Source organism: Galeopterus variegatus, unplaced genomic scaffold, assembly GCF_000696425.1.
Source record: "Galeopterus variegatus unplaced genomic scaffold, G_variegatus-3.0.2 Scaffold13641, whole genome shotgun sequence".
Lineage (NCBI taxonomy): Eukaryota > Metazoa > Chordata > Mammalia > Dermoptera > Cynocephalidae > Galeopterus > Galeopterus variegatus.
The window spans coordinates 1-23,644 of NW_007739752.1; the positions used below are offsets into that span (position 1 = coordinate 1).

The 23,644-nt window shown below is 34.8% G+C and overlaps 1 protein-coding gene across 1 annotated transcript; it reads right to left on the minus strand.

Moving 5' to 3' along the window:
- Positions 1-913: 913 nt before the first annotated feature.
- Positions 914-21,172, minus strand: LOC103581667 (protein ZGRF1-like; the record flags this gene model as incomplete). Its single annotated transcript, XM_008563443.1, has 7 exons — positions 21,032-21,172; positions 17,314-17,405; positions 16,039-16,119; positions 10,091-10,150; positions 7,842-8,027; positions 5,238-7,524; positions 914-984 (listed from the first exon to the last, which is right to left on the minus strand). Coding segments are annotated over exons 2-7 (2,706 nt in total), but the record flags the coding sequence as incomplete, so codon positions are not given.
- Positions 21,173-23,644: the final 2,472 nt, after the last annotated feature.

The following is a 23,644-nucleotide window of genomic DNA, read 5'->3' on the forward strand; positions in this document are numbered from 1 at the left end:
GAAAAAAAAAAAAAAGACAAAAAAAAAAAAAAATCAAGATTTTTAAGAGGAAAAATAAAAAGGACTGGGTAACATGGAAAATAAAGTAAGATACAAAATAGGGGCAAATGAAACATTTCACTTTCTTTTCCTCCAAACATATCTGCTAGAAAGAGCATATAATGAAAGAATTGTCCTTCTAAAAATTCTAACAGCATCCCCCTTGAGAAATACAAATCTAGATTGTTTATTCTAGAATTTCAATTCATCCTAATTAGTACTATTATTTTTGATACTACTACCATGGTTCCCAAACTGTGCAACAAGGTACTATGGGGTCCTACAGTGAACTCATAGGGGCTCCTCAAGATGTTTTAAATTTAAGGAAACAGTGTCCCTCGACATTTGTCAGACACTAAACAAATTGCTAACTCAAGGTAGTTTAGTTTCAACATCAGATCCCACTACATTTTTTTCAATGACATCACATCTTTATGAAGCTAGTTCTTCAGAAACTGATATGATAAAAGCAATTATCTCCTTCTGAAAGTCTTAAGACAGAAAAAAAAAGCAATTATCATAAGAAAATCAATGTGGAACAAGAAATGGGGTGATGTTATCTAATCTACTCCAAGGTATGAGAAGCTATGCAGTTCCTAAGGGGGCACATATTACACTAGTAACTGTGTTTATTTAAAAATAAAATGCTTACTAAGTTACTAAGATATAAATACTTATAGGTTGTTTAATACTACTAAATACTTAATAAATGGAACTGTTGGTTATTTCTTTTCACCAAAGGATGCAATAAAAAAATTACTGAGATACTAAGCGGGGTCATAACCCAAGATAGCTTGAGACCTCTGTATTCTACTACAAATTACAGAACATTCGTATCAAAATAAAATATACTGATAGGAAAAAAAAAATGTACCTGCTGAGAATCCTGGTTCAGATGAAACTTTGATATAGCTTGTGAAACTACTGTAGTAAATGGATTCTTAGCTGTGATGAAGAAAATCAAATGATCTTATTCATTGTAAGTATAGTAGTGCTCTAATAAAACTTTACTTATTTCTAAAACTGAAAGGAACAAGGAATATAACTTAAATTTTAAGGTGAGACAAAATTTTCACTGTACTATTCTGTATAGGTTTGAACATTTTCATGATTAAAATTTTAAAATATTTAGAATGAAAGCCTTTTTGGTTACTTCCTAAGTCAACGGTAGAAATGTTTCCTTGTCTTTTTCTTTTTTTCCAAACTATTTGAAAAATAAATATTAAGCCAATAGCAAATAACCTAGGCTACAAATGCTAAAAATGATATATTGACCTATGGCTAGGATCAAGAAAGCCAAGATCACCATTATACTTGTGTGTCCAACCATAGCAAAGGAAAAAGCACTTAATGCCATTTCTGAATCTATCTTAAATCCATTTAACTATGGCTTGGAAAAAATTTATATTAATTTATTCATTCAACAATTAGTTTCTAAGCACAGTATGCCAGGCACTGGGGAAACAGCAGTGAACAAGACAAAATCCCTTGAAAAGGGAGGGACACAGAAGACAAATAATTAAACTAGAGAAATTCAGACTATGATACAAAAGGGTATCATATGGAAAGAAATGATAGAGTAATTTTAGATAGAGTGGTTAGGAAAGTTCTCTCTTAGAAAGTAACACTTAAGCTAGAACCTGAAGAAATAAACAACTATGCCAGGGGTAAACATGTTCAGATGAAAGGAGAACAAATACAAAGACTATGGGTAGAATAGTTAGCAAGTCTGCAGAATGAAAAGGAGGGTGGCTCATCATAACACATTTTTGGGTGTCCATTTCAAAATAGGACTTTTTTTTCTTAAAAGAATAAGTGCCTATTCAAAAAATTTGTTTCATCTAAAGTCAGAAGAGTATAATTGTAATGTTATTACTGTAAAAAATATCATAGCTATATTTGGTGTAATCTTCATTTTTAGGCAATTGCTATTTCTGGTTTCATTGTTGTTCTGTTAAAATTCAGAATAAGTTAAATGAAATAAAAATAAATGGATTTTGGAACTTGATGTTATTTCTAAAAAGAGTTTTAAAAAGGCACTGGAGGAAAATTTGTGTTTTTCCTTTACTGCCTTCATTCCAGAATAAAATTCTAAATGAACAATTCTAAGCTATATTCAATCATCTCACAAAATCTTGAACAAATTGGAGATATTTTTAATACCTTCATGAATTCTAAATTGGTGGTAGGGATGGCCAGTTAGTTCAGTTGGTTAGAGCTCAGTATTGATAACACTAAGGTCAAGGGTTTGGATGCCCATACAGACCAGCCACCCACAACCCCCCCCAAAATGGTGGTAAATTGATTCTTCTCTAATTTTGTATTAAACTCCATGAAATTATTTGCTATATTCCAATAGATTAAATTTTCTCAAATTGTGTCAGGAAAACCAACTTATAAATGTATCTTTTTTAGAGAAATACATTTACATCACAAAACAGTTGATCATTACTCATGGAGTCTGCCTACTCCTTGAAATTTATTTGTAACCCCAAAATCAATACTCACAGTGCTTTCATGGTCTTTCATAGACATGCACAGAGCAGCCAAAAATGAATTGTCTGAAATGCAGTTTCCCTACAAGGCAACACTCTACCTTCTCGTTTAAGCTTATACTGTAAACAAGTGTCTTTGTCGTGATCCATTTAGTGCTATATTTTTCATATTTCTGTGCTTTTTGTTGGTGATTTAGCTATTTAAAATGTCCCCTAGAATAAAGAAGGCTGTGATATCCCTTATGGAGAAAATATGTGTTCTACACAAGTTTTGTTCAAGCATGAGTTATAGTACTGTTGGCTGTGAGTTCAATGTTTATGAGTCAATAATGCACATTAAATAAGGTGTCTTTAAACAGAAACATACATAAAACAAGGTTATGTATTGATGAGTTGAAAATGTTCTGACCAGAGGCTTATAGGAAATCCTGTATTTCCACAAGGAGCAATGGTTCATTATTCACTAATTCAGTGTTTGTGGTGATTTCACAGAACACAACTACAGCAAATAATGAGAATCAACTGTAATCCTCTTTACCAACTTGATGAGAGTAGGTTTCCCAAAACTAAATTCTATAATTCCTAAATCTTCATATTAGAAATGTATATTCTAATATGTTATTATATAATTATATCTACCCATATTTTTCATTAAAGCTTTTTATTTATTTTTAATTTTTTAGAAAATAAACTATAACAATTATCATCAAACTTTACATTACAATGAATCATTTTAGTAGGTAAATAATTTATTCATATTTTTCTCAGGAATCACTTGAGACATTCAAATGAGTTCAATTTGAGAGTATCATAAAGTGCATTGTTCACTTACATTCATATGTATACACTATTTTCTATTACATTCTTAAAAAGACAATGCTGTTGGCAACATACTATAAGCAAAATCAAAAGACCAATGACATACTGAAAGAAAACATTTGGAACATTTATCATAAAGGGCTAATATCTCTAACATATAAAAAACTCTTATAAATCAAGGAGAATTAAAAAGACCAACACCAATTAAAAAACTGTACAAAAAAGGCAGAACAGATAGTTCATGAGAAATGATATAAAAATGAAACTTAAACATAGGAAAAAATGCTCAATTTCACCTATAATAGAAACACAAATTTAAAATACACTGAAATGGCATTTCTCATCCACAATTGGCAAAAATTCAAAAGCTTGGCAACACACTCTGTTGGCAAGGCTGTGGAGAAACAGCCACTCATATATTACTGGTGGGAGTAAGAAATGATATAATCCCTATGGAGAGAACTTTCACATATCTTATAAAACTACACATCTATTTAGCCATTTACCCACCAGTTGTACTTCTAGGAATTTGCCCTGAAGATACACCTACAACAATATGAAAAAAAAAATCCATTATTTATATGGAGATAATTATAGATATATAAAGTTTTCTATCATCACATTATCTGTAATAGTAAAAGACTGGAAACAACCTAAATGTCCATGCATAGGAGAATGGTTAAATGATGGTATATCCACACAGTGGAGTATTATATAGTACAATGAACAATAAAGTGAGGATGACTCCTATGAACTGATATGATTTCCAGGATACATTATTAAGTGAAAAAAAGCTAAGTGCTAAAGAATATATGAGTATGATATCCTTTGTTGAATAATAAGAAATAAGAATTTATATATGGAGCTATTTATTTTTACAAGAAGAAACAAGTACGATACATTGGTTACCTACGGGAGGTGGAGAGAAAAGGGATGGAAGGTATAAGAAAGAGTTCTAATGGTCAGTTTTTATATAGCTTTGAATTTTGAACTCAATTAACATTTTATATAGTCAGGAATAAAAATAAATAAACAAGGATGGACAAAAAGCCCTCATATAGAATATAAGCAAAGAACTTAACTATATATCAAATGATAACATATCATGCTAAAGAAAAAGTAACACAAGTAATTTTTGAAGTAGTACTACAACTCTATACTCTGAATAAAATACATTTTAAAAAGAAAAACTACAAAGGATTTGTGAACTTCACCAATTTGTAAAGGTTTTTTGCTAACAGTGATACCGCCATGACAACTTGGGAACTATTTGGTGTGAATTGTAGAACTGAAGAGTACACTGATGCTGTTGGGACCAGGCCTTCCATACTGTGGGAGTAAAGAAGCAAAATTATAGAACGGAAGAAAGAGAATACTGTAGTGTAAGATTGGAATTACAGGTACATGAATATGAATTCATGTTGGTTTTTTTTAAAAAAAGTATATCCTAGTACATGCCCAAAAATGAATAATGATGAGAATGGATTATAATACAGACACAGATACAAACACATATGTACATATATAAATATATAACATATATATCCACTAATACGTATAGATAAATGCTTATATATGCATAGAATATTTCTGGAAGGCTATCCTAGCAGATTGTGGCTAATTCCGAGTGGACTGAGGGACTACACACAGTAGGTAGGAGACATACTTTTCACTATACTATCCACTACTAGAACTGGTTTTACTAAGTACATGTATTACCTGTATTACCTATCTAAACACTACATAATTCTTTTGGGGTGGTGGGGGAGGGCAGCTGGCTGGTATAGGGATCTGAATCCTTGACCTTGGTGTTATCAGTACCGCACCATAATTAATTCTTTGAGCTATAAAGAGAACAATCTAAAACAGACATGCCATTCTGACCTTCAGGACTGCTATCCAGCTCATATGTCTGCCGAGTTCCTTGTTGTTTAAAGGCAGTATTTTCCTTTTTCAGTACTTCCAAGCTGTCTAAAGCTGTACTGTGCTCAGACAGTGACTTTAAAAGGGAAATGTTATTTATTAATCCAGAAAGTTCTGAAGAATTTCTAGGACTGTTCCAGTATTGTTTGCTTTTTCTGACAGTTTCGACTTCAACGTGGTCCTGGGATGAACCTCTAATCTTTACCAAATCTTCAGATTCAGGAATATCTGTTTCTATGTATTTGGAAATAGGATGCTTTATTCCCAGAGAGTAAAACAAAGAATTGGAAACTTGGGTATTTGGTTTATCAAGTGCAGTACATTCAGAGTGATTCTGACTGGTATTTAATAGTTGGATACTGTTGTCACTGCTAGAAGTTGATGGTAAAACCTGTTCATCTTTTTTGTCTAAGTCACTTCCCAAAATACAAGACTGAGGTTGAGCATCTTCTAAAAACAGGTTATTGTTTTCAGGAGTCTGATCAGTGGCTATGTTTGGAAAAGGAGGAATACATAAATTCGTATTTATATCTTTAGATTTATTAGGGAGTGAAGCAAAATCACAGTTAATTCTAACTTTTTGGATAGATTTATTAGCATCTTCTTTATTACCTACAAATACATCAGAAGTCCACTCTAAAGATGTGTCAAAATGGCTTAATATGTTACTATACTCCTCCTCTATTTCTTTTGCAGTGTTTCCATCTTCACAAGGTCCCATGTCAAAAGCTACACAAGTTTCATCACAAAACTGTGATGGTGGCAGAGTCTCTTGAGTAGGAAATGTCTCTGTAGGTTTGCCACCAATAGATGTTAAGAGTGGCAAATGTTCATTGCCAATTACTTGACAGCTTATATTCTCACATCTCTTTTGAACACATGCATTGCTGTTATTAACCAAAACTTCATTTACCCAACTCTCTGAATCCTGGTAAATTTTGTTGCTTTCCTGTGATTCCTCTTCCGTGTCACTGGTCTCAAAATTGTCCAGATCAAAATTTACCTCCAACAATGGTTGTGTTACTTTGCTTTGAGATTCATGAATACTATTAAGACTTTCAGCATCAGTATTATGTTTAGAAAACATGTCTGAAATGTCATCAGAGATCCTAGAATTGCTGGTTACAGAAGTTTCAATTTGTAGATGTTCTGATTCTGGCAGAGACGACTCAAGTTGTTTATGCTCCTTTTCTGGTGTTTCACATCTATTTACCTCCTCAGCATTTTCTCTAATGAGAATTGATCCTTTTAGGCACACCTTGTTATTTTGATTAAAGGGCTTTTTATTATTTTCTTGAATGTCAAATTCTGATAATAAACCATCATTCTCTGCACTGCTACAGGTAATCAGTAAGCTGTTGCTTTCACAGAATGAAGGCATTTCTAATTTTACTTCCTGATTACAGAATTGATCATTAAGATCTACTGGCTTGTCTTCATTATACTTTTTCCCCTTTTCAGCACATGTTTCAAAGAACTGTACCTTTTTTTGTACCAAAAGGTCTTTCAAATTCAAATTTATATCATCTTCCTGGGCCTTGGGTTTCCTTTCTATGTCATTTCCATCTGTAGCAGAAGAATGTATAGGTGATTTCTGTGAGAATAAATACATCGACCACCGGCTTTTATTTCTCATAGTATTTTCTGATTGATGATGGTAGTGTAAATTTTCTGTGCTCTTCACCTCAGCAGACTCTTCCTGTTGAATTAAGCACTTTGGTTTGGCGGGGATTTTTAAAATTTCTTGTGGTTGTATCTGAAGAAAATGTTCTGTAATCTCAGAATTTAGTTCCTTACATGTACTAGTTGATTTGGATTTCAGAAGAGCTAATATCTGTGCTTTGCTTCTGATGTTTTGTGAAACTCCTGAATAGCGAGATGCCAAACTATATCTTTTTATGGGCTCATTGGTCAGTAAAGAGTCTGAATGCCTACTTCCTGAACTGATAGGAGAGGTAAAATAATTTTCTTCACATAGCATATCCAGGTTAATCTTGGAGGATGGAGTAGAGACAACTGAAGGAAAAAGCATGCCATTTCTCTCTCTGTTCTTATAGGCAACAATGTTCTCAGGGTCCGTTGGCATATTATTTATATCTTTCTTGCCAGTGGTAGAAAATAAAGGAGATGTGCAGTAGAATGAAGAAAAAACAGTAGGGCCAGGTTTTTTATCCTCAAGTGATGCAGCTGATTCACCATTTTCTGTAATAACCATTTTCTTTGGGACCTGACGTGGTCCTTGAAAACCCTAAAAATATTAAGACAATTATTAGTTGTATCATTACCTATAAAGAAAATGTAAAATGAACTGACTAAAAAAAATAAAATAAGGAATGTGTATGCTTTGCCTAAGGTAAAGTAATAATTAAGATTTAAAGTTTCCTAAATTAAAATGTAAACATTCATTTGTAGTAAGATTTTTCTAAGTAGATTTACTTCCTTTCTATCTAAGTATACTATCAAGTACAATTTTAACAACTGAGTACAACAGCTTCAAAATTCACTACTTTTCACAACGATTTTATAAATACATGTTGATGTATTATTTTTCACAGAGAAACTTACAGAAAACTTCCTTTTTAAACCAGCGGGCTGACATCCAAGAGACTGGCCAGAGGATACATACTTCCTTGAATTTGACTCTGGTGCCTCTTTAATGACATCCTGTTTAATAGCTATACTTCCAGAAACTTTAACTTCCTCAACTGTGATTAAGTATCGATCACTTTCTAAGTCGTCTCCAGGTTTCACCTAAATTTTAAAAAATAAAAGTCAAAATCATATTCATCTAATTATTTAATTACCTGTGTGTTCCAGTAAGCTCACTAGCACCAACCAAGAAACAATGGATGTTCAGTAAATAGTTGTTGAATGAATCAGTTACTAAATTCTTCTATTTATTTATTGTTATACACTAGTTAACTATCAACAAACACAAAAAAGGATAATAATGTAAAAATACATATATATATAAAAAAATTTCATTAACTTCATCATTCAACAATATGTAATGGGAACCTATATGAGGCCTTTTGTTACATGCTAGATATACAAAGACAAGCAAAAAAAAAAATTGTTATGCTTGCTTAATCATATTCCAAAAAGCATTTTAAGGACTGGCCACTCACTGGCTGAGCGAGGTGCGGGAGCAACACCGAGGGTTGCGATCCCGTTGCCGGTCCCAGTCGGGTACGGGCGCGACACTGAGGGTTGCGATCCGTTGCCAGTCACGAAAAAAGACAAAAAGGAAAAAAAAAAAAAAAAGCATTTTAATCATTTTAATGAACAAATATAGAACTACCTCAAACTGCAGCATAAAAATAAGACTATCAACCTAGTTTGAAAATACACAAAATCTTTATCAGAATAATCTTTTACCAGTGAAACGATTTAAGATGAAATAATAACAATACCTACCAATAACTGGCATACAGTGCAATGCTTCTCCTAGACCTTCTTTTGATAAATATAAAAGTACCACATCCAGTACTAATGCCACATAAAATTTTAAAATGAATTAAATACCATAGCCAAAAATCAATGTAATAAGAATATTTTAACACATTTAGAATCACTGCACTAAACTACTAGGCACTTTACATAAATTATTTCCAATCTTCAGATCAACTCTATAAAGTCTGTCTGTGATCTACATCTCACAGGTGAGAAGTTAGCCAAAGAGAGGTTAGGTTAGCTAGGAAGTATTTCAAAGTAGGAAATGAACCCAGAATGACCAATTCTAATAACCTTATTCTTTACATTAAAATAAGCCTTTAGTTCCCTTCCCTTCCTTTTTCCAATAGGAGAAAAACACAGAATAAGTATTTGAGTAAATACTTAAATGGGAATAACTTCATAAAAATTTCCCACTGTAGATCTCTATCAAAAACTCTTGTACAGGAGTTCCCCATTATTCACGGTTACACTTTCCGCAGTTTCAGTTACCAACAGTCAACCATGCCCGAAAATATTAAATGGAAAATTCCAGAAATAAATAATTCTTAAGTTTTAAATTGCACACCATTCTGAGTTATGTGGTGAGATCTCTCACTGTCCCACCCCATCCCACCTAGGACATGAATCATCCCTCTGTTCAGCATCTTCATGCTGTACATGCTACCTATCCAATTAGTCACTTAGTACCCATCTCAGTTATCAGATCTACTGTGGCAGTATTGCAGTGCTTATGCTCAAGTAACCCTTATTTTACTTAATAATAGCCACAACGAACAAGAGTACTGTGCCTAATTTATACATTTTATCAGGCTGGCCAGGTATCTCAGTTAGTTAGAGTGCCACCTTGCAACACTAAGATCAAGGGTTCCAATTCCCATACTAGCCAGTCTCCAAAAATAAAATAAATACAAAATAAACTCTATCATAGGTATGTATGTATAGAAAAAACAGTATATATAGGGTTCAGTACCAACTGAAGTTTCAGGTATCCACTGGGGATCTTGGAACATATCCCCCAAGAATAAGGGGAGACTACTGTAATAGAATCAGTTTTTAGAGTAATTCTTGGGTTTAATTCCAGCCCTACCACTGTAACCCTGTGAACGTGGGCAAGTTACTTAATGTTTCTGCACCACACTCCTAATATGTAAAAATTACAGTGTTGCTGTTAAGATTAAATGAAACAATATCTAAAAGCTCTTAACACAAAGTCTAGTTATAATAAATGCTCAACAAATAGCAGGTACAATTATAAGTATTGGTACCATGACTATATTATTTAACAACATTTATAAAGAAAAAATCTAAAGGGATTTTTAAACAATAACTTAAAAATAGGAATAAATATATTAAAATACCTCAAGGCACTTAAGAAACAGACTCTCCAAACATGTTCCTTTATCATCATATAAAATTGCCTGTATTAAAACAAATGTTAAAAAAGAACAGAACATAATTATGCTTTTCTTAAACATCTTCAATAGCAAATCAAAAACTGTTATACAAGTAAATCATGTAATGAAAGGATTGTCTGCTTTGTTTAACTTGGATTTGAAAGTGCATCTATTTCAAATGTTTATATGCATCACTCAGTCTGTGCAAGAATGAAGGCATACACATAAAAAATTCAAGATCTGAATTCCTAACAGGAGGATCTTGGAATGGAATTGAGAAGAAAACAGAATTGGAATTCATTAGAGGAGGCAAACAGGAGAAGAGATCAGTTAAGAGATTATTGCAATGGTATGGTGTGGCGAATCAGGGAGATGATTAGTGCTTAAAATACGGTACTGGCATTGGGAATAAAACAATTATTTATGAGCTCTAATGAATAAAACTTGTGAATGTGACAGATAAAGGAGATAAAGGAAGCTAAGGTGATTATCATTTTCTGGCTTTCCCCTTGTAACTCTAGCAATTTCCCCACTAGCCCCAGTAATATTGGTATTTCCATCAATGTAGAAAACAGTTTGGCAGTTCCTTAAAAGATTAAAATAAAAGTTACCATATTCCACTCCTAGGTATATACACCAAGAGAAATAAAAATATATGAAGGGTCTTCAAAATGTTCATGGAAAGATGCTTACTATCTTTTAATTCCATTTTCTTGCATATTTTTTGAAGTGCCCTCATCTATCTACACAAAAACTCACACATGAATATTCATAGCAGTACTATTCAAAATAACCAAAAAGCAGAAACCCAAATGGACATCAACTAATAATTGGATAAATGAGACATGATATATCCATACAATGAAATATTATTCAGCAATAAAAAGGAATACATTATTGATACAATCTCCAACATGGATGAACCTTGAAAACATTATGCTAAATTAAAAAAAAAATAAAAAATCAACCACAAAGGATGACATAATATATAATTCCATTCATGTGAAATTTCCAGAATAGGCAAATCTATAGACAATAAGTAGATACGTGTTTGCTGGGGTTTGGATAGTGAGTAGTGACAGCTAATGGGTATGGGATTTCTTTCTGGGGTGACAATACACTATTCTTTTCATTCTATACTCCCTCCCTGAGCAGTATCATCCGTACAAATCAGATGTTATGCTTCTGCTCAAATCATTCCAATGTATCCACAGCTCCCTAAGAATAAAAGTCCTTCCAATAGGCAATAAGGCTTATATAATCCCCTATATCTCCATTCCCACCCTTGTTCAATCTATTCCAAGTACACTGATTTCCCTGCTACTTGCCACACTCACTAAACATAACTATTCACTTAACTTACTAGCCTGTCTCCATGTTATTTCCATGAAGTCAGAGATTTACCTGCTTCATTCCCTGTCCGGAGCCATTAGAGCCCGGCTGCCTGCCTGTCCAGAGCCAAAAGAGCCCGCCCAGCTATTGCCTCGAGGCCTCAGAGCCTTGTTTGCTGTTATCTTCCGTCCCTCCCCATCCTGTGCACTATGGGTGTAGGTAACTTTGCAACTTGCCATAGATAACGGGAATTTTCCATTTACCGGAACAACCCGCCCTGCGGTTTTCTCAGTAAACCATCTGCATACTTAATTATCTGCTGATTACCTCCTGCTGTCTATATAAACTGTGACCTTCTGGCTAATAAATGAGACTTGATCAGAATACTGTCTTGTCTCAATTTCTCGCGTCTCTTGTTCCATCCCATTCCCACTCCCCCCTCCAGGGTCTGCGTTGAATATCCCGCGGGTCGGGACAGTTCCCTGCTGCATCTCCTAGAACAGTGTGTAACTCCTAATAGGTGCTCAAAAAATAATTGTTAAACAAATGAGTCCACTCCAATAGCTTCAAATACCATCTAAATACCAGGAACTTCCAGTCTATACTGGTAGCCCAGAACTCTTCCCTGAATTCCAGGTCCCTATAGCCAGTTATGTGAGCATATGTAGGATACTTAACAAATTCAGTGTATTCAAAACAGAACTTAAAATCTTCATTGTTCCCCCTAAACTTACTTTTATTTTTGAAATATCCTATCTCAGTACCATAATCAAAATACAGAAACCTAAAAGTAACTCTGGATTCTCCTATCATCTTCTATCTCCAAGACCTGAAGATTCTATATTTTCATAATTTCTCTCTAATCATCCTTTTTCTCTATTGACATTGCTAATGCCTGCTTGATCAGACATTTTTGTCTAGATTATTCTATAGCCTCTTCACTACAACAGTCTTCCTAAATCCAATCTGACTTTCATCCTACATAACTTTTACATTGTTGCCAAACAATCTTTTAAAAATACACATATGATTATGTCATTCTTCTGCTCAATTCTTCACTGGATCCTAAGAATGAGCATACAAAAAGTCCTCCATGATATGGTTCTTGCCTACCTCTTTAGTTTTATATTCTGTCATTTCACAACATGGGCCCTTCATTCCAGCCAAACTTAATTGCTTATAGTTCCCTATATGTTTCATACTGTTTTATACATCCATGTTGTTATGACTATGACAATATCTTCAGCTCTCTTTTCCCCAACTTAGAGCACACACAGGGTCCTAGGCAGGAGCCTGCAAGGGTGGCTTGCTGTCACAGTAGCAGCCACAGCCAACATGCAGGCTTTCCACCACCCACTCACATTGACACAAGGAAAGTCACCAGCAGATAATGGAAAAAGAAGAAGTCTCTCTTCTCAAAGCCCACTCCAGAGTAAAAGAAGAAGCAACTGCTCTACCAGATGACTAGATATCAATATAGAGATATTAGAAATAAGAAAAACCAAGAAAATATGACACCACCAAAAGAATACCATAATTCTCAAATATCAGACCCTATAGAGCAAGAAACCCTTGAAATAACTGAAAAGGAATTCTGAGCAACAATCTTAAGGAAACTCAATAATATATAAGAAGACTCAGACAATATAATGAAATGAGAAAAAAAAATCCAGGATATGAAGGAAAAAATTTACAAAGAGATTACTGCCTTTAAAAAGAATGTAGCAGAATTCATGGAACTGCAAGATTCAGTCAATGAAATAAAAAACATAACCAAGAGCTTAAACAGCAGGCTAGAGCAAGCAGAAGAAAGAATTTCTGACCTCGAAGATAGTCTTTTCAAAATAACCCAGGGAAACAAAAAAAAAGGAAAAAAGAATTTTAAAAAAATGAAGAAAATCTAAGAAAGCTAGCAGACAACGTTAAGCACACAAACATATGTATCACAGGTGTTCCAGAAGAGGAGGAGAACAGAAAGGCATTGAAAACCTATTTAACAAAATAGTAACAAAAAACTTCCCAGGAATAGGGAGAAACATGGACCTTTGGATACTGGAGGCTCAAAGATCCCCAAACAGATTCAATCCAAAAAGTTCCTCTCCAAATCACATTCTATTCAAACTGGTAAAGCTCAAAGACAAAGAATTCTAAAAGCAGCAAGAGAAAAGTGTCAAGTCACTTATAAGGGAACCCCTATCAGAATAACAGCAGATTTCTCAACAGAAACTCTACAGGCCAAAAGAAAATGGGATGATATATTCAAAATACAGAAAGAAAAAAACTGCCAGCCAAGAACACTATAAGCAGCGAAGATATCATTCAGAAATGAGAGAGAAATAGTGTATTTTCCAGACAAACAAAAACTCCCGGAGTTCACCACATTGCACTTCAGTTAGTCTAGCCATTATCAAAAAGACAGAGAATAACAAATGCTGGTGAGGATGCAGAGAAAGGGGAACTCTCCTGCACTGTTGGTAGGATTGTAAATTAGTGCTGCTGTTATGGAAAACAGTATGGAGGATCCTCAAACAACTACAGATAGAACTGCCATACAATCCAGGAATCTTGCTGCTGGGTATTTACCAAAAGGAATGGAAATCATGTCAAAAGGATATATGCACTTCCATGTTTACTGCAGCTCTATTCACAACAGCTAAGAGTTGGAACCAACCTAAATGTCCATCGACGGACGGATGACTGGATAAGGAAAATATGGTATATATACATAATGGAATACTAATCTGCCATAAAAAGGAATGAAATTCTGTCATTCACAGCAAAATGGATAAACTTAGAGAAAATTATGTTAAGTAAAATAAGCCAGGCACAGAAAGAGAAATACCGTATGCATGTCTTCACTCATAAGTGGGAGTTGAAAAAATAAAAAATAAAACAAGAAAGAAAGACACAACAATCACAATAATTTGTTGAACTTTCAAAAGGAGACAATTGAACTGAGGCCACCAGAGATGGAGAAGAGGGAGGGGGAGAGAGGGTTAGGGAAAAATTGGTAAAGAGCCACAGAAAATGTTCACATTGTGTAATGATTAAAAAAAAAAAAAAAAGAATTATAAGTTACCATTCAATTGTGTGCTTATGATGTGGCAAGTGGTTTGTTAACAGTTTTACATTTTTTCACTTAATCCTTAAGACAACTTTATAAAGTATCATTTTCACCATTTTCAAAAGAAGAAAATAGAGGTACTGAGAGGCTAAATAACTTGTCCAAGATAACACATCTGACTGGAATTCAAACCAAAAATATCAATATTTTTGAATTAGGATCATAAATAGGCTTTAGTAATTAGACAATCTGATATTAGGTAATCTCATATTTAAAGTATTTGTGTTCTTTTTAATTTTAAGAAGTTATTTTTGATTTTATAAGGTACTTGTAATATTTTAGACAATTTATATTTTAAATATATCTAACAGATTAGCTTTATGATTCCAATTTAAAATGTGTAATTGAGAAATTCATTTGGATATCTGACTTTTAAATTGAAAAGAAAGGGGTAAGTAAATTTTACTAGGTTTATAAACAGTATTAGAATACTTAAAGGACATTAAAATTAACTGTATTCATAAATTTAATTTATTAGAATTACTGGAAGGGCTTAAGCACTTGCAAAGTTTTTGTTGGTTAGGGGCAACTAAAATGCTAAAGAAAGAAAATCAAATATAGAAAATTTATAAATTTGATTTAAATGCTTAAGGTAAATTGTTTGTTAAAAGACTGATTATTTTAAAGCATTTAGCTTTTTCTACTTGAGTGAACATTAAGCTAAGATTCCATTGAAAATAACTGTTAAACTTAACTAGGTTTATAAATTTAAAAGGATTACATAAAAGCTTAAGGCCAAACTTTTTCTTTAATTTGCTGTTTTAATAAATTAAATATTAAATTTTTTAAAATAATAAAAAATAGCCTTTTTCCTTCTGAAAAGCTTCCCTTAGTGAAAATTCACAGTGACAGATAGGTGGGATAAGGGCAGAATATGGACATCTTCAACTGCTAGACTGAGTTGTATGAACTGAGGAGTATGAACTTCATTCAGGATGCCACAGATGTCATTAATGTATCCTATATATTGCCAACTCATCTGTAATAAAGTTCTTTTTTTAAATTAGTAATATTAAGAGAGACAGTAAAATAGTTGGAGCCGAAAAGCGTAGTTCCATGTATTATAACTCCACTTTCAAGCTGTGAGATCCTTGGGCAAGCTATTTCACCTCTGTGTGCCTCAGTTTCATCATCAGTGAAATAAAGATAAATATAGTACTAACCAGTAGGAGAGTTATATAGTCTAAGAATATTGATACACTTAAAACATCATGCCTGGCTCGTAGAATGCACTTGATAATATAAATTTTTTAATCAAAACATGTAACATTTACTGAACTTTTATAATATACAAATTAATCACTGTGATATGGGAATCATTTGAAAACTTCTGTTTTCACAGAACATCAGTGTATGGACATACCTAACATTTTATCTTCTACAGAGTTTTCTTAATATTCAATCAAAAAGTGAGAACCTAGCTCTTAGACTGTGTAGTCAACTGCTTTGCACTTACTTTGTTTCCTAAGTGAGTGATCTTTAGAATTCCATCTTGCCATACTTTTGATTTCTTCATCTTTTGATGAGTGTATAGGACCTTATTTCCAAAAAGTACAAAAGCAAAGAAATGGTTTCTATTTATATATATTCGATGTTATGTATTTTACACCCTTCCTACATACAGAAAACATTTAAGACACTTTTTATAAAAATAAAAGCACAGATATCCTAATAACAACAAAACATTAACTTTAAAAAAAGAAAGAAAATTAGGTAGCAAAAGGGGAAGGGAGATAGGAGAGGTAAAATCTAAAGAAAAAACTGAAAAGTTAACTGAGTACCAGAAATAATTTTGAGCTTCCTAGTCACCAGTAGGAAGGGAAAAAATTGTTGATTTACTCATAATCCATGCAGTTCTCAAAGTGTGGCTCAGAGACTCCTGGAAGTCTCCAAGATCTTTAAACGTGTCTGTGAGATCATAACTATTTTCATGATGTTGTCTTTCCATTCTCATTCCTTCAGGGGTACAGAGTTTCCCAGGGTTACGTACATACAATACTGCAAGATTCAATTGTAAATTGAATGCAGAAGCAGATATGAAAATCCAGTTATCTTCTATTAAGTCAAATGTTAAAAAGATTTGCAAAAAAATGTATACCGATGCTACTCTTCTCAATATATTCTTTTCTGCTGTTGTTATTGTTTTGGAAAACTTAGCTATTTTTCATTAAAAATGTTATATACGTTAACATATATTAAATTTATTAATATTTTTAAATAATTCATAAATAAATATTATTAAATTTCTGTTTTAATTTCTACTATGAAAAATATCAATAGATATAAGCCCAATATATAAAAGCTCTTTGGGGTCCTCAATAATTTTTTGAGTGTAAAAAGGTCCTGAGACCAAACAGTCTGAAACCAAACCACTGATCTAGACAGAAAGGCATGTCAGGTTTTCAAGAGATAAAAATACTTTTCTAGTCCCAAGCTTCCAAAGAATTTGTTACAAAGAACTATGTATAACAAATATGAATAGCAGGTAAGCGACAGGGTTGCCAGACAAAATATAGTGCCATCTTTATGACATACTTATACTAAAAAAGTATTCATTGTTTATCTGAAATTCAAATTTAACTGGATGTCCTGTTTTTTGGCTTTTGTTCTGTTTTTGCTAAATCTGGCAACCCTAGCAAGATGTTTATGAAATGTCAGGAAGAAAGGAAGGAAATATGGGAGGGATGGAGGGAGGGTGGAGAAGGAAATTGTGAAAATTGGTAAGACTTACAATAAATTCTTGGCTTTCCATTGTTTCTTCTGAAGTTATAAACCAGAAAGGCCCAGAAAATAATCAGTAGTTATTCAACTATTTTATACCACCTAAAATAAAAAATGACACAGAATATTCAACACTGATGAAAAGAATAAATGTAATTTTTCCCAATAAACTCTTGACCAGAGACAGGAATCAAAGAGTTACAACAATATCTAACTTCCAAGGGAAACGGAGGTATAATCAAATTATGTCACTGAGGACATAGTAAAAGTTATACCATGCTGTAGAAAAAGAATTTGCCAAGTAAAGAGAAAACTAAGCAAAATATAAAAACTAATTAGTTGTCTACAAAAATATTTCTAGGTGCCATAATATGCATCAGAAAATTAGACTTTTCCCATGTAAATGTTAGGTTCTTTATATCCAGAATTCAATTTTTAGAAGTTCGCTGAATTCTATGGTCACCACAAGATGGCCCCCTTGTGTTTTAAATTTTTCCTTTTATTGTACATCTTAAAGTCAGTATACCACAGTTTCTAAAACTAAATATATATTATATAATACCTCTGCAAGGAAAAATCTTTTTTAATACTGTTACAATATGTACTGTAGTTACCCTAAATTGGATAAAATGGTTATTGTGAGCAAATCTGTTAATCCAAAATCAGTGAAATGAAGAAGTAAACAAATGCCAAGAAACACTTTTTTATTTTTTCCTAAAGTGGTTCCAAAGGTATGAACTTGTGGGCCAACAGCATCACCTAAGAACTAGATAGAAATGCAAATTCTCAGTCACCACCATTGACCTATTAAATCAGAAAGTCTGGAATTGGGGTCCAGTAGTGTGTGTTTTAACAAACTCTTCAAATGATAGTGACGCATGCTCAAGTTTGAGGACATGGCCTGAAAAGACCTAAAGGGATTCAATAGAGCTATAACTTGATATTCTGGGTTCAGTTCTTCCTTTATACATATAAAATGTCACCTGCATGTTATTTATAAATTGCATGTATTTATTTAGTACTTACTATGTTCCAGACATTGTGCTAGGCTGAGATAGTAAAATGAACAAAATATTATCCCTGATCTCAAGGAATGTTCAGTATAAGCAGGATGATAAGTGGTAATTACAATAAAATAGGATAACACCCAACTTGTTCTACGCTTCTACAAGGAGGTAATGTCTAAGCTGTAAGCTGAAATAACCATTAATCAAGAGAAGATGCTAGTGAAGGTTTTCCAAACAGGAATCGATATGTAGAAAGGCCTGATAGGGAACCTTAAAAAGCACAATTAAGGGGTGAAGTGCAAGAGAGTGAGTGGTGAGAGAAGAGACTGAAATAATTAGTAATTGAATTCAGAGAACCTTCTATGTTCTAAATACATGATTCCTAAATAGCGTATAAGTAATTCTAAATTAGTAAATACTGGATTTATAATCTGTAAATAGTGATAATACCGACTTTTCAGGATTATGAGACTGGTAAATATTATATGTAAAGTATCTAGTCCAATTCCTGCCTGACACATCGTAGGTAATCAATAAATAGTTATAGAATGTAGTATTTATATGAGCACCAGAGTTTAAACTACTTGGTTTTGAATTCTGAATATGCCATTTATTTACTTTATGACCTTGGGCAAGTTACTTAACCCCACTTTCCTCTACGGAGTTTGGACTTTCCATGAAGACAGTAGGAATCCATGGCAGGATTTTAAGAATAAAATGACAATCCGACTTTGGTTTTACAAAGATCACTCTGGCTGCTGAGTTGTAAAAGGCTGAGATAAAGGAGAGGCAGGCCCAGTACATAGGTCACAGGACAAGACCCAGACCTAAAGAGGCACTGCCTTTCAGAAATATAACTTCCACATCCTACATCCCTCCTGTCCAGCCCACAGGAATTGCTAGATACCTAAGAATGCCAAGATGATAGAGGTCCAGAGAAACATATCATCCCCGGTGCTTTTGGATCAACTTGCTCACAGTTACTGAATGGGCTGGATAGTCTGTGTATGTAGATGAGAATAAACGGTCATAGACACAGTGCTTGGCATGTGGCAGTTGTTAAAAGTATACCTCTTTAGGGCCGGCCCGGTGGCGCACTCGGTAGTGCGGTGCTTGGGAGCGCGGCGGCGCTCCCGCCCAGGGTTCAGATCCCATATAGAGACCAGTCCGCTCACTGGCTGAGCGTGGTGCGGGCACGACACACGACACCGAGGGTTGCGATCCCGTTGCCGGTCGCGGTACGGGCGCGACACTGAGGGTTGCGATCCCGTTACCGGTTGCGATCCCGTTACCGGTCACGAAAAAAGAAAAAAAAAAAAGTATACCTCTTTAATAATAATTATCACTTATTCACTGCAACTATATGCTAGACACTGTTAGAATGCTTTAAATGCTCACCACCTTGCAGTGTAGATACTATTTTTATATCCATTTCACAAACGAGGAAAGTGGGGTAAGTAACTTGCCCAAGGTCATAAAGTAAATAAATGGCAGATTCAGAATTCAAAACCGAGTAGTTTAAACTCTGGTGCTCATATAAATACTACGTTCTATAACTGTTTATTACCTACTACGTGTCAGGCAGGAATTGGACTAGATACTTTACATATAATATTTACCAGTCTCATAATCCTGAAAAGTCGGTATTATCACTATTTACAGATTATAAATCCAGTATTTACTAATTTAGAATTACTTATACGCTATTTAGGAATCGCAAAGTAAACTCCCCATTATTTTCCTAAATTAGAAATATTACTTCTGTGATTTCCAATTTAAAAGGAACTGATTAGGTTCAAACTCGCAAAAGTGGTAAATTAGATTATAGGATTAAGCCTCAGGGAAAAAAAAAGCTAACTGGATTTAAAAATACTTTTAAGAGCACTAATACTTACATTCAATGAGAATCAACAGTCCTTTTTTATCTTACCATTAGGCAGGAAAAATGGCTTTAGCCAATAGCATCATATATACGTGACACGCAAGAATAAAAAATTTCCTCAAAGTGTAAATCTGCCCACATGTCACACAATTCAAATGTTGACCCGCCTTTAATTAACAGAAAGATTAATCTGCAAAGAAGTTTTTAAAGTGTTGAGACCCCAGATGTTCTGTGGTTAAATATGTACATACATACTTATCATAGCACGTATATATCTCATATATATATATATATATATATGAGTATATAACTCGGTATTCTCAGTAAAATATGAGCCATTCTTCTTGTTAATTACGACATGCTTTTGGTCCTTTTGTTTTTGAACAAGCAAGCTTTTCCAACCCTAAACGTGAACCCCTAAATGGTTCAGATTTAAAAGTTTTAGAATCACGAACACAACATCCTGTTAAGAAACCACCAAGTCCAAATAACGAAAAGAAACCCACATTTCATTTGCCAAGATCCTAATAACCATGATCCTGTGTCACCAAATGACAATGGAGCCTTGATTCCTTGTCAGTCCTAAAAACAAACAGCAAAGTCCTCTCTGGTCCTAACACGTACGCGGGCAAAGCAGGCGCTGGGAAAAGCGCTGAGGACGAGGCACCAATTATTACAGGCGGTGGGAGCAAGCTGTGACTGACACCACCCCAGCCCCGGTTCCAGCCAACACCGGTCCGCTTCCTGCGGAGCAGATTCTTTCGTCCCTTCGCCCAAATCGCTCAAGTCCCCCTGCCTATCCATCCTTCATTCGCCGGAAACCCCGAGAAACACATCACCTGTCTCATTCCATAAACTCCACTTTCGAATTTCTCCCGCGCACGAGTGACGTCACTAGCCCGGGACCGCAGCAGACGAGGACCAGATACTTAGCTCGCCCACCACCGCCTCAGCCAGACCGCCGTTTTCAAACCGCCAATCAAATTTTTCATTACCTTCGAGCCTCCTCAGCGGGCCGCCTTCTCCGATGCCCCGCCTTCCCAGAGCCAACCCTTGCGGGTGACGTGAGCGACGGAGGCACCGCCTCCGGGCCTGTCTTTCTTGAGGGGGAGGAGAGAGTGGTGTCGCTCGTCTTATGACGCGAAAATAACTACGACGTTAAGGATCGAGAGACGAAAAGAGCTGAAGGACGCGGTCTCTGACCCCGTATTTTGGGAATTGAACAGAGTAAGTTACAGATGGCCTAATGGGTCGCTCGTTGGGTGAAGTGTAAATTCCTCTCAAGTCCTTTTTCATGCGTCCATTCTGTCATCCGTCGTGCCTCTCATCCCGCCCCCTCCCACGAACCCATCAGTTCGCTCGTCCTTGTTCTCTGTGCGCACGCGCAAAAGTCTTCCGGCGGGCCTGTAGTTCCAGTCTTGAAAGAGTGGGGGCGTGTAGTGCACGGCGTTGGGAGGTTTGCGGCACGCCCCGTATCTGGCGGAGGCCGTGCGGAAGTACGGGTGCCGAGAGGCGCTGTAGTTCCTAGGGAAAGTGTCTTATTTCGCATATCGAGGTTGAGCTTGGGCTGCCAAAGGAATGTGAGGACTTGTATTCCAAAATTAAGTCATTTTATTTTGCAGGATTCTAGTGCTTTTTTCCTCAAAGACTTGAAAATACAGTCATGGAAGGAAGCTGACAAATAATAAGTGCTAAATATGGTGTACTAAGTGCGTTAATTGAGGTACTTAGGGGAAACAGATGAGAAGGCAGTTAATTAATTAGTGGTGGAAGGCCATAAAGAGTAAGATACCATTTACCTGGGCCTTGGAAATTGAATAGGGGTTTATAAGGCAGCTTAGGCGAGAAAACTCATGAAGGCAAAGACACAGGTCATTAAGTGTTCAGGTATCATTGAATAGTCCTCTGTAACTAGAACAATGGTTTTTAACCTTTTTTTGGCATACCAGTTCCTTTGAAAACGTGTTAAAGTTATGGATGAGCTTCCCAGGAAAATGTGCATGTACCTGTCAAAACATTTTGAAAAACTCTGAAATGGCAAAAAATCCACACACAAAAAAATGGTGTCTAGTCTAGCTCACTTTTCCAGGTTATCTGTGCCTTTTCCTTGTCATTGAGCTATTTTACAACTGTGTAACTTGTAGAAAACGATAAAAATGGAACTTATGTTTATCCAGTGGAGATGCAATTAAGTATTGCCCTAACCAGTATCAATCAACATTCATTTCAAAGTTCCCAATTGTCTGTATGTGTCTGCTTTTTTGAATTCTCCTTTGAACTGGTTTTAACATTTGTTCTCTCATTAATTACCTAACTAAAATCTTTACCATGTATTCATTTTATATTTGTACAAGAGTCATGATTTTACCTTTCTTTAAAACTTGTCTTTTAACCATTTCATGGAGTTCACCAGAATCCCTGAAACCCATCCAAAGTTCCATGGTACTTCAGGTTAAGAATTCCTGGGTCAGAATGTAGAGTGCATGGTGACAAATTGCAGGAGGTTTTACAGAAGGTAGGCGATGTGGGAATCAAACATACCTAGGCTCACTGACCTACCTGGCTTTGGCCAAGTCACTTAACCATTGAGCCTCTGTAAAAGGAAGGTAGAAGAAACTATCCAATGGGATTGTGAGGATTAAACAAGGTATGTAAATTGACTCGCATTGTTGTACAGTAACTTTTATTCTTTGTTCAAAGATCATGCTTAGAAGCATGTTACTGGTTTATTTAATAATTTTTTTTAAATACATATTATGTTATAGGAATGTGCCAAGGAAGTTGTAATGTTGCACATTTTAATCTCAGCATCACAAAACCAGATCTGTGTTTTAGACAAGAGAGGGATGGATGGCTTCTAGAGCAGTTTGTAAATTGTTGCCTTCTAGTGACAGTACTCGTGGAATACACTGGGTGGAGATGAGGGCCATTTCAAAGGTCAAATTGATAGGACTTACTGACAGATGGGTGAAAAAATAGTAATGGTTACATATTATTGAGTGTTTCTATACAGCAGCAATTTGAAGTACTTTATTTAAATTATTTTGATTAGCCCTCGAACAACCTATTATTTAGGTATGATTTTTATGCACATTTTATAGACCATAGAGAGATGAGGTAACTTGCTTAAAAATCCATACAGCTAGTAAATGCTTGATTGGCTAACTTGGTGGAATATGGCATCCTTAAATAAGATGAGGATGGTAGAACAGGCCCGGGTAGGAAAGATAAGTTTGATTTTGGATGTATGGAATAACACTGAAGAAGTATGGACTTTGAGGATCAAGACTGTAGCAAAAGTATTGCTGTGTAACTTCCCAATTTTCTGCAGTCATTGTGTAGTGAAGCTAAATTGTATCATATATTATGTTACTTTCTGTTTAATCCATTTCTTCCTCTAAATCGAAGGTATATTTGATTATTCTGAATTTAAATACTTCAAGCCACAAAAA